The sequence below is a fragment of the Caenorhabditis elegans genome, chromosome X (genome assembly GCF_000002985.6).
Source record: "Caenorhabditis elegans chromosome X".
Classification (NCBI taxonomy): Eukaryota; Metazoa; Nematoda; class Chromadorea; order Rhabditida; family Rhabditidae; genus Caenorhabditis; species Caenorhabditis elegans.
In genome coordinates, this window is record NC_003284.9 from 7,192,857 (window position 1) to 7,205,687 (window position 12,831).

The 12,831-nt window shown below is 36.0% G+C and overlaps 3 protein-coding genes and 1 non-coding gene across 5 annotated transcripts; 2 read left to right on the top strand and 2 right to left on the bottom strand.

The window, feature by feature from the left end:
- Nucleotides 1-1,707: 1,707 nt before the first annotated feature.
- dnj-7 (J domain-containing protein) lies at nucleotides 1,708-5,435 on the top strand. The gene is made up of 10 exons (NM_076808.7): nucleotides 1,708-1,769; nucleotides 1,820-1,890; nucleotides 1,937-2,104; nucleotides 2,229-2,303; nucleotides 2,353-2,678; nucleotides 3,379-3,467; nucleotides 3,520-3,774; nucleotides 3,831-4,112; nucleotides 4,355-4,433; nucleotides 4,878-5,435. The coding sequence occupies exons 1-10, from the start codon at nucleotides 1,724-1,726 to the stop codon at nucleotides 4,960-4,962; spliced, it is 1,476 nt and encodes a 491-aa protein (NP_509209.1). The 5' UTR covers nucleotides 1,708-1,723; the 3' UTR covers nucleotides 4,963-5,435.
- A 1,825-nt stretch (nucleotides 5,436-7,260) lies between these two features.
- C55B6.6 lies at nucleotides 7,261-7,383 on the bottom strand. The gene has a single exon (NR_071444.1). It is a non-coding gene; the product is annotated as an Unclassified non-coding RNA C55B6.6 (non-coding RNA).
- A 124-nt stretch (nucleotides 7,384-7,507) lies between these two features.
- Nucleotides 7,508-11,188, top strand: C55B6.1 (the record flags this gene model as incomplete). Of its 2 annotated transcripts, NM_001029332.4 has the most annotated exons (10): nucleotides 7,508-7,641; nucleotides 7,696-7,795; nucleotides 8,422-8,497; nucleotides 8,547-8,640; nucleotides 8,687-8,956; nucleotides 9,009-9,155; nucleotides 9,203-9,329; nucleotides 9,560-9,830; nucleotides 10,534-10,629; nucleotides 10,688-11,188. In NM_001029332.4, the coding sequence occupies 10 exons, from the start codon at nucleotides 7,531-7,533 to the stop codon at nucleotides 10,965-10,967; spliced, it is 1,572 nt and encodes a 523-aa protein (NP_001024503.1). The 2 variants fall into 2 exon arrangements, with proteins under 2 accessions (NP_001024503.1, NP_001379832.1); NM_001392798.1 differs by lacking the exons at nucleotides 7,508-7,641; nucleotides 7,696-7,795; nucleotides 8,422-8,497; nucleotides 8,547-8,640; nucleotides 8,687-8,956 and having other exon boundaries at nucleotides 9,030-9,155; nucleotides 10,688-10,967.
- A 534-nt stretch (nucleotides 11,189-11,722) lies between these two features.
- On the bottom strand, nucleotides 11,723-12,439 carry C55B6.5 (Protein kinase domain-containing protein). The gene is made up of 3 exons (NM_076810.4): nucleotides 12,347-12,439; nucleotides 12,010-12,237; nucleotides 11,723-11,961 (listed from the first exon to the last, which is right to left on the bottom strand). The coding sequence occupies exons 1-3, from the start codon at nucleotides 12,349-12,351 to the stop codon at nucleotides 11,886-11,888; spliced, it is 309 nt and encodes a 102-aa protein (NP_509211.2). The 5' UTR covers nucleotides 12,352-12,439; the 3' UTR covers nucleotides 11,723-11,885.
- Nucleotides 12,440-12,831: the final 392 nt, after the last annotated feature.

The window sequence follows — 12,831 nt, forward strand, 5'->3', positions numbered from 1 at the left end:
TAATTTATGAAACTTTTTATGTGAAAAAAAAATTTATGTGTTTTTGATTATAACAGATTTTACGTCAGAAGCCGAACCATCTTTAATAAAAAATTTGAAAAAAAAAATCACTTCTACAATTTTCATTTTTCAAATTTGAGCCATCAAAGTCAATTAGGAAAATTAATTCTTTCAATCGTTGCAGTTACAGTGCTATTTCAGGATCTTTGAGAGCTCGCCGTGAGCTTGGTTCTGGAGATTCGCAGATAAAAATTCATGAGTAACCGTTTCAAGACATGGGCTATCAAATGGCATAGGTCTCATATGCAAGTCCGATTGGCATCTTCTGATGGTTCCCTAGTGAGTTTATTAATTCACAAGAGCATTGTATCGGAATTTTGGCAAACTGTTAAAACGGAATTATATGCTTTGTTCAGTTTTGTTTCAGTGTGTTACACAGTTAATTGTTTTAGAAACCATTGCAAGCAATTATAACTTTGGTGTTGAAGTTTAGTTGTGAATGAGTTCGTGACAACTGGTTTTCTTATTAGTGTGTATATTAATCTTGTAGATCATCTCACATGCTTATTAGGCAGTGGTCATTTCTATTTAATTTTGTTTGAAAGGGTTTTAATTTTTTGATTTTTTTTGTTTTGTTTTAGCGAACTCAAATTGAAACTAATCGCCAAATTTTATAATAAGGCCTTTTCAAAACATTTGATCAAACGGAAAAGTTTTTTCAAAAAATAAAATTTTGCAGCGGCTTAGGCACACGAACATCCGACAGGCGATTCAATTGTATCAAATACTTAGTGCTTCTAGGCAAAATGTAGATTTTAGATATAAATTAAGCCCTTTTTCACAGTTTGTAACGCCAGGGAAAACATTTTTGAGCAAATTTTGAAAAATCTTATCAGAAAAATGTTTTGATTGGGTTAAAAAAACACCTAGAAACTCTACTCCTCTTTAATGAAAGCTTGTGTTTCAAACTCTTTTTGTGCTTAAATAAATTTTTATGCAAATTCATAATTTTACCAACTTTTTTCCCACTGAAACATTTCAAACATAATGTCAAGTCGTACAAAATCTTATAACTAACGATTTTCTAATCGTATCTCCTGTTATCGTTATCTTTACAATCGAAGATAAACGGCTGAGAAATTTTAGGTCCGAGGTACACCACTACGCACAATTGCGGATTTTGCACTATTTGGAGAGTTGAGCCAAAACTGTCTTACTTTTTATGAAACTGTGGAATGTTGTAAACAATTGGTGAATATATTTATTGTAAAATTTTTATTTGAAAATCATATTCTTTTGTATCGAATTTTGGAATTCCACGTTTGAAAACTGCAAGAGCGCCTTATGCTGACGTGTGTTAGTTAGATTGAGAGACTCGCACGGAGTAGACGCAGACACACCACACAGCACAAACAGACGTCGACGTCCGCAATTCTCGTTGGTTATCGACTCTTTTGTCCCATTCCACCACCAAAACTTGCCACGATTTGATGTTGCTAGGACATAAAGGTCCAGTGGGAAACTGCAAATTCTTTGTTTTCACTGGTTTTTTTCCATTTGTTAGTTACTAGCTTGATAATTTAAAAATGAAACGTCTCAAAACTAGTTCACTTGACCTACTTCGAACACCAATTTGTATCGTGCGTCATATTCCTTGCCGTTGCAATTTCACGTGCACTTTTATGAATTTCATAGATTTTTTTTCAGATAATTAACCGACAAAATGACTATATACCAACATTTGCTAATTCTTTGGTCCAGTTTGTTTGGTGAGTTTTTTTTACATTTCTGGGAATAAATCAATGAAAAAACTTTTTAGCATCGACATTTGCTGGAACAGCCGAGGAAGTTGCAAAACATTTAGAGTTGGGAAGTCAGTTCTTAGCCAGAGTAAGATTTTTATTCTTATTTTTGAAAATCATACTAATTTTTTCAGGCACAATTTGCGGATGCGCTCACACAATACCATGCGGCTATTGAACTCGACCCAAAAAGTTATCAGGCAATCTACAGACGGGCCACTACTTATTTGGCAATGGGTCGTGGAAAGGCAGCGATTGTAGATTTAGAACGTGTCTTAGAGTTGAAACCTGACTTTTATGGAGTAAGTTTGGAACTTTTTTGAATCACTGAGAGTTTCATCAATTTTCCGTTATTTGCTTAAACATTTCAATAGATATATATTAGAGTGCAATTTTTCAAAAAAAAAAAACATATTTTAACTTTAGGCCAGAATTCAACGAGGAAACATTCTTCTCAAACAAGGAGAACTAGAAGCCGCAGAAGCTGATTTTAACATTGTGGTGAGAACTAGTCCCAACTTAGAAAAAAACATAAATAAACTTTTTTCAGCTAAACCACGACTCATCCAATAACGACGTTCAAGAAAAAACAGCTCTGATTGAGCAGCATCGTCAGCTTCGTCATCAAATCAAATCGGCGTATGCAGGAGGAGATTGTGCAACTGTTGAGGAATATATCAATCATATTATTGAGATCCAAGTGTGGGACGCGTCTCTTTACAGAATGCGTGCCAAGTGTTTGGAAGAACGTGGAGAACTCAAGAAGGCTATCCATGACATGCGAATTGTATCCAAACTGAGCACGGATAGTACGGACACCATGTTTGAGACCTCAAAGCTATTATATACAGTTGGAGATTTGGAAGAATCTTTAAAGTGAGTTAAATTTAAAAAATACGAAGCAGAGGTTTTCGAAATTATACGGAAACCAGAGAATTAGCTTAGCAAACATCTCAGCCAGGTTTTCTCGGCAGCTGAGTTTGGCAACCAAATACTAACTGATTAAGATTATTATATAATAACCAGCCGTGGACCGCACCTCCGGCGCGGCCCCCGACTTCTGGAGCTAAAAACCATTTTTTCTGAAACTACCGTAATCATACAGTACTCCTACCGTACCACCATTGTACCACTACAGTACCCCGACTATATCCCTACACTAACCCCAACTCACTATCCCTCCAGAAGCTAAAACTTCGCAGACTACAAAGACTACATAGACTACAAACTATGGACAAACGGAATAAGCGCTTTGTATATAGTAAATGATTATGATAATTATGATTGATGATTATGATAACTGTATAATAATTCAACTTGTCAAATCAAAAATCATATGGAAATGTAGACAAATATTTGATTGATTCAAAATTTTAATTAATTTTCGTTAAAAAATTCAATGAAGACCCCCTAGTGTTTGAAAATGGGTCGGTTACCAAAAAGGTTCCAAAAACCGGCAACTTTCTTGACTTTAAAAATCACATTTGGCAAGAACCTTTGGAATTCGAACTTTGTACTTAGATTTACAATAATTATAAATTATCATCACAAAATCGATAATGTGTGAACTTTTCAGCGTTATCCGAGAATGCCTCAAGCTGAACCCAGATCATAAAAGCTGCTACCCATTCTACAAGAAGCTTCGAAAAGTTGTCAAATCACTTGGTACGCTTTGAAAACTATGAAAATCTGTTTGAAAGTCTTTTTTACTTTTCAGAATCCATGAAAAAGAAAGTAGAAAACAGTGACTGGATGGCTTGCCTCGAGGAAGGCCAAAAGACAATGAAGTTCGACCCGACGCCATCAGTACAACTCAACGTCTTCAGAATAACTAACAGGTGTCAAAGAGAAGCAGGTCATATCAGTGAAGCTATTGCCGAGTGCAATGAAATCCTTAATGATGACCCATCAGATGCTGATATTCTCTGCGAAAGAGCTGAAGCACATATCCTCGATGAAGATTATGATTCAGGTAGGATACATACTTTTCTTTAGTTTAACTTTTTAATATCGTTAGATTGTTTTCAGCCATTGAAGATTATCAAAAAGCGACTGAAGTTAACCCAGATCATCGAGAGGCCAAGGAAGGTCTTGAGCATGCGAAGCGATTAAAAACGCAGGCCGGAAAAAGAGATTACTACAAAATTCTTGGTGTAAAACGAAATGCGAGCAAACGCGAAATTACAAAGGCCTACCGAAAACTTGCTCAAAAGTGGCACCCAGACAACTTCTCAGACGAGGAGGAGAAGAAGAAGGCTGAAAAGAAATTCATTGACATTGCGGCCGCTAAAGAAGTTCTTCAAGACGAAGGTTTGCCACTTTTTCACCTATGTTTTGTGTTAATACAAATATTCTCAAAAAAAGTTTAGGCGAAAGAAATGCTAATTGGACTGCTTTGTGTCACCATTTCTTTTCATGGCGTATTGTATCATTTTGATCATCAATTTTGTTTTGCGATGTATCATCGCCATAGACGTTTTAAAAGCAACAAAGATTGTATTAAAGACAACAATAGTCTAGTCTGTAAATATTACGGTTTTTATGTTTTCCAGAGAAACGACGTCAGTTCGATCAAGGAGTTGACCCACTGGACCCTGAGGCTCAGAGACAAGGCGGAGGACATCACGGAGGGTAAGGGATCAAACGAAAATATCAGTAGACATTTGCGTTTCATCAAAAAGTGAAAGCGGTGTGGCAATTTTGTGAATGTTGTAGTTGATTGTTACCTGTTAAATGTTAAAATCGGAATATGAGACATGTTTCGTATTTCTAATAAGCATACTTTACTGAACTTTCAAAAATAACTAGAATTGGAAGTAAGACGTATGTATCAAAGCAATACATATCTCACAGTGTCTTAGATACTTAGGAATATATTTTTAAAGGACAATCAGTTCCTTAAGTTTGATGTTTTGCGGATCTGGGTGTCTGCTGGTGCTCTGACTATGATTTAATATTAGTTAGGTACTATTGAGAAAAATATTTATTACTTCAATTTCCACAGCAATTTATTTTAAATGTTGCTGGAACTAAACCTCAATTTTTATTATTAAAAAATAATTTAATTTATTTCAGATTTGGTCACGGCTTTCCACACGGATTCCATCATTTTGGCGGCGGTGGCGGTGGCGAACACTCTTTCAAATTTAACTGGGGATAAATGTGTCATTTCATCATCTTCTGCCAGTATCTTCGTCTCTAGGAACCATCAATAATTATTATCCAACATTTTCTTGTATTCTTCATTGTGTGACCGGGGTTTAAGACTAGCTCCTTCCAAGACTAGTCGGTGATAATTTATGTAATTTTATTTATCTTTAACTAGAAAAAACAACAAAAACTGTCTGGGTTTTTTTCTCAACTAAACAGGTTTCAAAATGGTGGAATCTTTTAGCCCATCTCTCATCTGTGGCATCAAGAATGTATCTTCCCGTTTCCTACCTTTCTCATGTTTTCTCACTTTTTTCCTTTTCAGACGCCCGTTCGTGACACGCATTTTTTGAAAATTTTGTAATCTTGTTCATTGTTTTCTACATTTCTACGGCTATTTTGTGTTTGGATAATTTACATATTCTACATCCCACAGACTGAATATGTTGCACTGCTTTAAACTAATAAATACTGTGTAAATTTTTTATGTTCAAAATCCCTTCCTGATCAACGACAAAACAAATTAAAAACATTTCACGAGTCTGCAATCTACTAAAATAGTTGAACTAGACTCTATTTTCTAATCGTGAACACTGCTGAAAAAAACAACGACAGCAGGTCTGTGTTCAAAACAACCAACCATTTTTTTACTTTCAAAACACTTGTGTTTTTGTCTGAAATCAATTAAAAGTGATCTATAAAAAATTGTGTTTTCAGTTTTATCGGACTGCTTTAATTCCAACCGAATTGTAAGGGAAGTTATTTGAAAAGTGAACCCAAGTCTTTTTGGAAAAAAGGTAACTTTTGATAATAAGTTAGCAGTTTTTAGTTAAGAATAAATATAATAAATCAATTAGACGATTGTATACCGCCGCAAGACAAGAATACGAATTTTCAGAGATGTACTCGGCAAAACGCTACTCCTAGAGCGCGGACAGGGCGCGACTAATTTACGGGCTCGCGCTCCAGTCACACGTTTTTTGGCGTTCCTTACGCGCCACATCCGCGCTCTAATCACGACTGCTCCACGCGCATTCCGAATTTGAAAAATTCTTTCGAAATTCTGTGCGTGCGGCTAGGACGCGATCAGAGCGCCAACATGGCGCGGAAGGAGCGCAAAAAAACAAGTGACTGGAGCGCGAACCCGTAATCTAGTCGTGCCCCGTCCGCGCTCCAGGAGGAGTAATTTGCCGAGTTGGTAGGAATTTGTATTATTCACCTAGCCTAATATTAAAAATATTTTTAAACAAACTTTTTATACAGTCCAGTGCTAACATACCAGATTAAAGATGAAGTAGCAAACTGTCAAATATTATCTCAGATATCCAAAAAATCCTCTATAGGCCAGATTTCATACTATTTTCATGAAAATTCAATAGTTATGGCTGTTTAAAAGTAAGAAAAATACCTACATTTAGCTGAAAAGCTCGAATTCTAGAAATTTCACAAATTGGATTGTAAAAAAATTAGCGTTTAGTTAAGTTATTGTATATTTGGTTCTTATTCTGCATTTTTGATTCATGGATTTTTTTGGCGAGAAACATCCAAAAGTTGTTTAGGTGTCTATCGACTGTAATCAAAGATAAAACTAAAGATAAACGATCAGAATACAAAAAAATGTGATTGAATACAAGTCACAACAGTGTTTACAGTGACATTGTGCCAATATGGAAATTGAAAAAAAAATTAGTCCTATCGTGCCAAACTGACCAAATATCATAGTAAAACTTCTCGAACATTTTGTGAAAGACTTTTATTTGCAAACAAGAAGTAGCGATTACTGATTGTTTGTCACTTTTCGAGAATATCATAGGTTTGTCGCATAGCTTTATCGCATGTTCGAATCACAAAAACGTTTGAATTTTAGTATTTGAAACGTGAGTAGACCATAAAATTAGAAGATTTTTTTATTGAAGGTTTTCTACTGAGAGACTACTACTTTTTGAAGGAAAAGAGAAAATTCTAAAAAAATTGGAAAGTTTTAATATGCTACTTTTTCATTTTTGCAACATAGAAGTATTTTAATACAATTTCCTCCCGGATGTTACTCTACCTTTGATGTCACTTTTTTTGCAAAAAAACTCTCAATTACTGGACACGTTCCACGGTATTAACAAAGAGTTACGAAATTAGATTTTTGTTTGTTTTAATACTCGACAGTACACATTTTGATCTACGCGCCGCCAAAATAAAGAGGCGGACCATCGAACTGTCTACAGCCGAGCCACTGTCCACTGATTTTCCGTATGCGCATCTGCGTTTCACGCTCTCTAACCACACGCATTTCGCCCATTTTCCCGCCTATCCAATGACGAGTCACACAACAAAGGACGCGCTTCTTTTCTGTTGCACACACCCTCTTTTGGGGTTGTCTCGGTGATACGTCTTGTCTTCCTGGAAACTAGACTGTATTTCATGCCCACTCGGGGATATTTAAAGATTGTTGCCTCCACTCTTATACTCAATTTATCATCCTCCTTGCGCCTATACTAACCGAAATGTGAATTCATATTTCATCCGTATATTTTTTCCTTGTGTTTGTAATAATTTCTCAGTTTCAGCATATTAAATTGACACAATGGCAGACGACAGTGAAAACTTCGTATTAACAGTTGATATTGGCACCACAACCATCCGATCAGTAGTTTATGACTCAAAATGCAAAGAACGCGGCAGTTATCAAGAAAAGGTAGAGTTATTAGGTTTCAATTTCTAATCAGTTGGGTCTTATACTTTCTTTCAGGTCAACACTATCTACACGACGAGAAATGATGATGAAGTGCTAGTTGAAATTGAGCCGGAGCAATTGTTTCTTCAGTTTTTGCGTGTTATCAAGAAAGCTTGTGAGTTGGTTTCTGGCTCCCTACACCTTGTTAAAATGAGGTGGTGCAATCAAGTGATGAGAAAGTACTTAGAGCACGTGGGGTGACCGCTTGGAGACTTTGCTCTTACTTTTCTCGGAATAAAGTGTCATGTGTTCAACTAGGCAGAGTTTCATATTTTGACAAATTCAATCCTGATTGGTTGAATTTTATTCGACCGTGATGATTAATCTTGATGGCCAATATTATCTAAACTTCTATTGTCTGACCGAGTGTTTCAAAGATCTTTAAAACTCATTTTAGTCTGACCGGTCACATTTAGTAGTGTGAGAATTTGATCGGGCAAATATAAACCGGTTGGTACTTTCCAAAAGATCAGCAGCATTTAATGCTGATAAATCAGAAAATGTTGAGAAAAAGTCTTCAGGGTGTTCAGGGGGCCACGCCTAAGTACTTTGATTTGTTGAACTATTAGCAGCTGTTCCTCTATTCTACAGTAATGAAGGTCTATCCCTTTTATCAGTTAGCAGCATAGATTAAACAAAACCGGTATGATGATATCCGAATAGAACTAGTGTGTAGTTTAATGTGTGGTGAAGTGATACGAAAAGATTGACTTTTTGGTAACTGAAGGTTTTTTTTTCCAGATGAAACACTCCCACCAAATGCACACGTTGACGTTGGTCTTTGCACTCAGCGAAACTCAATTGTCCTTTGGAACAAGTGAGAAAACAGTTTAATTATGTGAAAACTGTTATTTATTATATTTCAGAAGGACACTAAAGGAAGAGACACGTATAATCTGCTGGAACGATAAAAGGGCTAACAACAAATGTCACAACTTGAATAACTCGTTTCTTTTGAAGGCAAGTGCGCATACTTTCAATGGTATCAATGATTTCTTAATTGTAGGCTCTGAATTTGGCCGGCGGTTTCTTGCACTTTGTTACTAGAAAAAACCGTTTTCTCGCAGCACAACGCCTCAAATTTCTGGGTGGCATGGTGTCCCATCGACTGATGGTCACTATTGATAGATCTGAAAAGCTGAAGCTAATGAAGGCTGATGGAGATCTTTGCTACGGATCTCTAGAAACCTGGCTACTTATGCGGTCTTCAAAATCTAATATACTTTGTGTAGAGGCTTCAAATATTTCTCCTTCAGGAATGTTTGATCCCTGGATTGTAAGTAATCATCGATGATCCGTTTTTTTGAATTATTGTTTTGCTATTTCAGGGTGCTTACAATACTTTGATCATGAAAATCATTGGGTTTCCAACAGACATGCTTTTTCCTATCGTTGATTCCAATTTGAAAGACATGAACAAACTTCCTATCATTGATAGTTCTCATATTGGAAAAGAATTTACCATATCCTCAATTGTAAGTTAACAACAAGACCTCATTCAGTGATAACATTAATTTTCTAGATTGCTGATCAACAGGCAGCAATGTTTGGATGCGGAACATGGGAGCGAGGCGATGTGAAGATCACTTTAGGAACTGGTACATTTGTCAATGTTCATACAGGAAAAGTTCCCTATGCTTCAATGTCAGGTAAGGTAGTACTTTGCCCCGAGTGACAATCTAATCCTTATGAACTGCTGTCGACGTTCTGCGATGCGCAATCAAGGGCGGCGCCGCGATCATCATGTTTTTATTTGGGATATTTTGGTTGATCACAGAAAACCGCAGTTCTGATACATGTGATTTATGCGGCGACGTGACTTGCAATTCCGACACTGAACTTCCAACCACTATAGTGAACGAAATGGGAATTGTTTTAGGTCTATATCCACTCGTTGGATGGAGAATCAACGGGGAGACGGATTTCATTGCCGAGGGAAACGCTCATGACACAGCTGTAATTTTGCATTGGGCTCAGTCGATTGGACTCTTCAATGATGTGACGGAGACTTCAGACATTGCTCTATCAGTGAATGATTCCAATGGAGTAGTGTTCATCCCAGCATTCTGTGGAATTCAAACTCCAATCAATGATGAGACGGCGTGTTCAGGATTTATGTGTATCCGACCTGACACTACAAAAGTACACATGTAAGTTTGCAAACAGCGCTATCACCTAAAGTGAGAAAGAGAGAGAGATCACACATTAATCTATGTATTAAGAGACACATACTTCCGCTTACTCAGAAACAATGAGGAAATGTGGGATATAATTTCCAAACAAGTCCATGTACGTATCTTTGTAGCCTTGCCGTCATTTGAAAATCGTTCCCAATTAGCTGAACTACATTCTTGTTACAAATCACAGAAATTTTGTGAAAAAAGAAAAGTCAAAAATTCAAACGTGATGATATGTACAATGGTCTTATTTAGTGATTTGTGATAAAGTTCTGCAATAAAAACGTTGCGCAAACTATAGTTATTTCATCCTCCATTTGGAATGAAAAATAGGAAACAGTTTTAAACTGGTGTGAGATGTTAGTATTACAGCTAAATAGAACGAAACACACAATAATTTTGAAAAAAAAACGAATAATCGTAAACTCACTCAGTCATTTGCTCTCAGTTCCGTTTTTCAGTTTGGGGTATTCTTGCAAATTCTCAGGCGTTTTGCGTTTTTTACATGCAAATTGCAGATCAAACGACAATCACCTTAATACTTTGTCTTATATTACTTTGTCTTTACAGTCCTGAGCTGTCGTAGATCAGGGAACAATGACTTTTCCAACTACGCCTTGAGTAGTTATTTACTTTTGCAGTGACTTATTCAATCGTATACATATCAAACTTTTAGGGTCCGTGCAATTCTGGAGTCAATTGCTTTCCGTGTTTATCAAATCTACGCTGCTGCCGAGTCGGAGGTTAACATTAACAAAAACTCTCCAGTCAGGTATATCCAACAAAATCATTCCATATACCTGACTTTCACAAACAATAAATGTTTTCAGAATTTGTGGAGGAGTTTCGAATAACAATTTTATCTGCCAGTGCATTGCTGATCTTTTGGGACGTAAAGTCGAAAGAATGACTGATTCTGATCACGTTGCTGCTCGCGGTGTTGCTCTTCTGACGGGATTCTCCAGTGGAATATGGACTAAAGAAAAACTACGAGAGCTTGTTACAGTTGAAGACATTTTCACACCTAATTATGAATCTAGAAAAGGTCTACTAAAAACCTTTCAAACATGGAAAAAGGCAGTTGATCGATGTCTTGGTTTTTATCATTGATTCTACAACACATAATTACAATTTTTCCGGGTATTGCATACATATCGGTTCAATTATGTGCTCATACAATGTTTTTGCTATTTTATTTCACTTAATTTTACTTTAATATTTCTGCGATTTTATTTCGTTGTTTACTCTTATTTGTCATATTTGTGTTATCTCCCAGAGACTTGTTAATTTTTATTCAATGAAATATTTTTATTTTTATCATAAGAATTTACTTTCGTAAAACAAATAAAAGTACTTGATTCATTGACAATTCGTCGCGATTTTTCAACAGCTTGTCATGGAAGTATGTAGGTAAAGTTGATTCAGATGATGGCGTGCGTACCCCTTATGATTCAGACCAGTGCTTCGGCCCAGTGTGGATTTCTTAGTTCCCAGTAAACCCCTAACGTTAAAAACTGTAATTTAGTACTTACCAAAAAATGTTGGCTTTCATAACCATTCTGTTGCAGAACAGTTGGAGGCCAACATTGAAGTGTCAATTGGAAAATAATTCAAACTGTGGTTATACTCCTTTTTAAAATCACTCGCGTAATATTACGTAATATTACACGTAACACTTTTCCAATATAAATGTATTTTTCTCGAAGAAATATCTTGACTTAAATGAAAATCTAAGTGCACGCCGCAGAGGTCTGAAAACTCCGTTTACTGCTACTAAAGACGTTCAGTTTTCACTACTTCCCGAGACTTTCCATACCTGAAACTTCGTAAGAAAACCAAATCGTTTGAATATTCCATAGATTTATTTAATTTTATACCACTAGTAAAATTCGTTTATATTTTTATAATTCTATTCGAGCATAACTTCCCCTCCAACAATTTTGTAATCCAAAGATGACTGGAAATCAAAGGTGTCATGAGACTTCACCAAATTGTCAATTATTCCTTGACCATTCTCACGACCCATGTTCAAATCTGACGCATTCTTGTAAATTGTATGAAACCACAACACTTATTTTGATAGAATCTCACTTGGGTTCGTTTCCTGAAAACAATTAAGTGATTTAAAAAATATAAATTTAAAAAAACTTACAAATTGAATCTTCTCGTCAAACATTTCTTATAAAACTCAACTTCGTTGGCAAATGAGTCATCTTTAGGTCCAACTCCTCCAACGTATTTGTTGATGATTTTCACAATTTTTAGCTTATTCTCATCCAGTCTGTCGGTACACTGCCAAACTTGTCCAACGTCTCCAGCGCCAATTTTAGTCGTCAACTTGTATTGTTTGGCAAGAAGCCGATCTTTGACCAGAAGACTCCTAAATAAGTTGATATATTTTAAGATATGGCACTCGAAAGAAAGTTTTAAAAACTCCTGAAGATGATTTCTGCTGTTTCTTAAATCAAAAATAATAAAATAAAACGCACATCATATTCGTGATTAATAGAAGAAGTCGTTATGCCAAGCAAGAATGCAACATGAAATTCGGAGCACGATCGAGAAGCTTTTGAAAAGCAAGAAATGATTGTGAGACTGATTTTTCTTCACAAATTGACAGTGAATTGACCTCACGTGAAATCGTGGGCTTTTATTTTCCATTTTATTCATTACTTTTCTTTGGTTTTTCGTTTTTTTTTAAACTTTAAACATTTTCTGAAAATGGCTCCTTGTTGCTGTGAGCCACTCATAGTCAGTAAATGTAAATTAGGCTGAAACATCTGGAAAAATGTAGTCTGAAAGTCGAAACTAGGTCAAACGATAAGCTAAAAGTCTATAACTTTCGGGGTGTGGGTAATCAAGTATGGACATTCAGATATTCACGTTTTGACGTGATTATATAGGTCACAAACTATTTTTTTTCTATATATTGAGTTGTGGGTCTTTGGAACTTTGGAACTTTGAACTCTGGGGA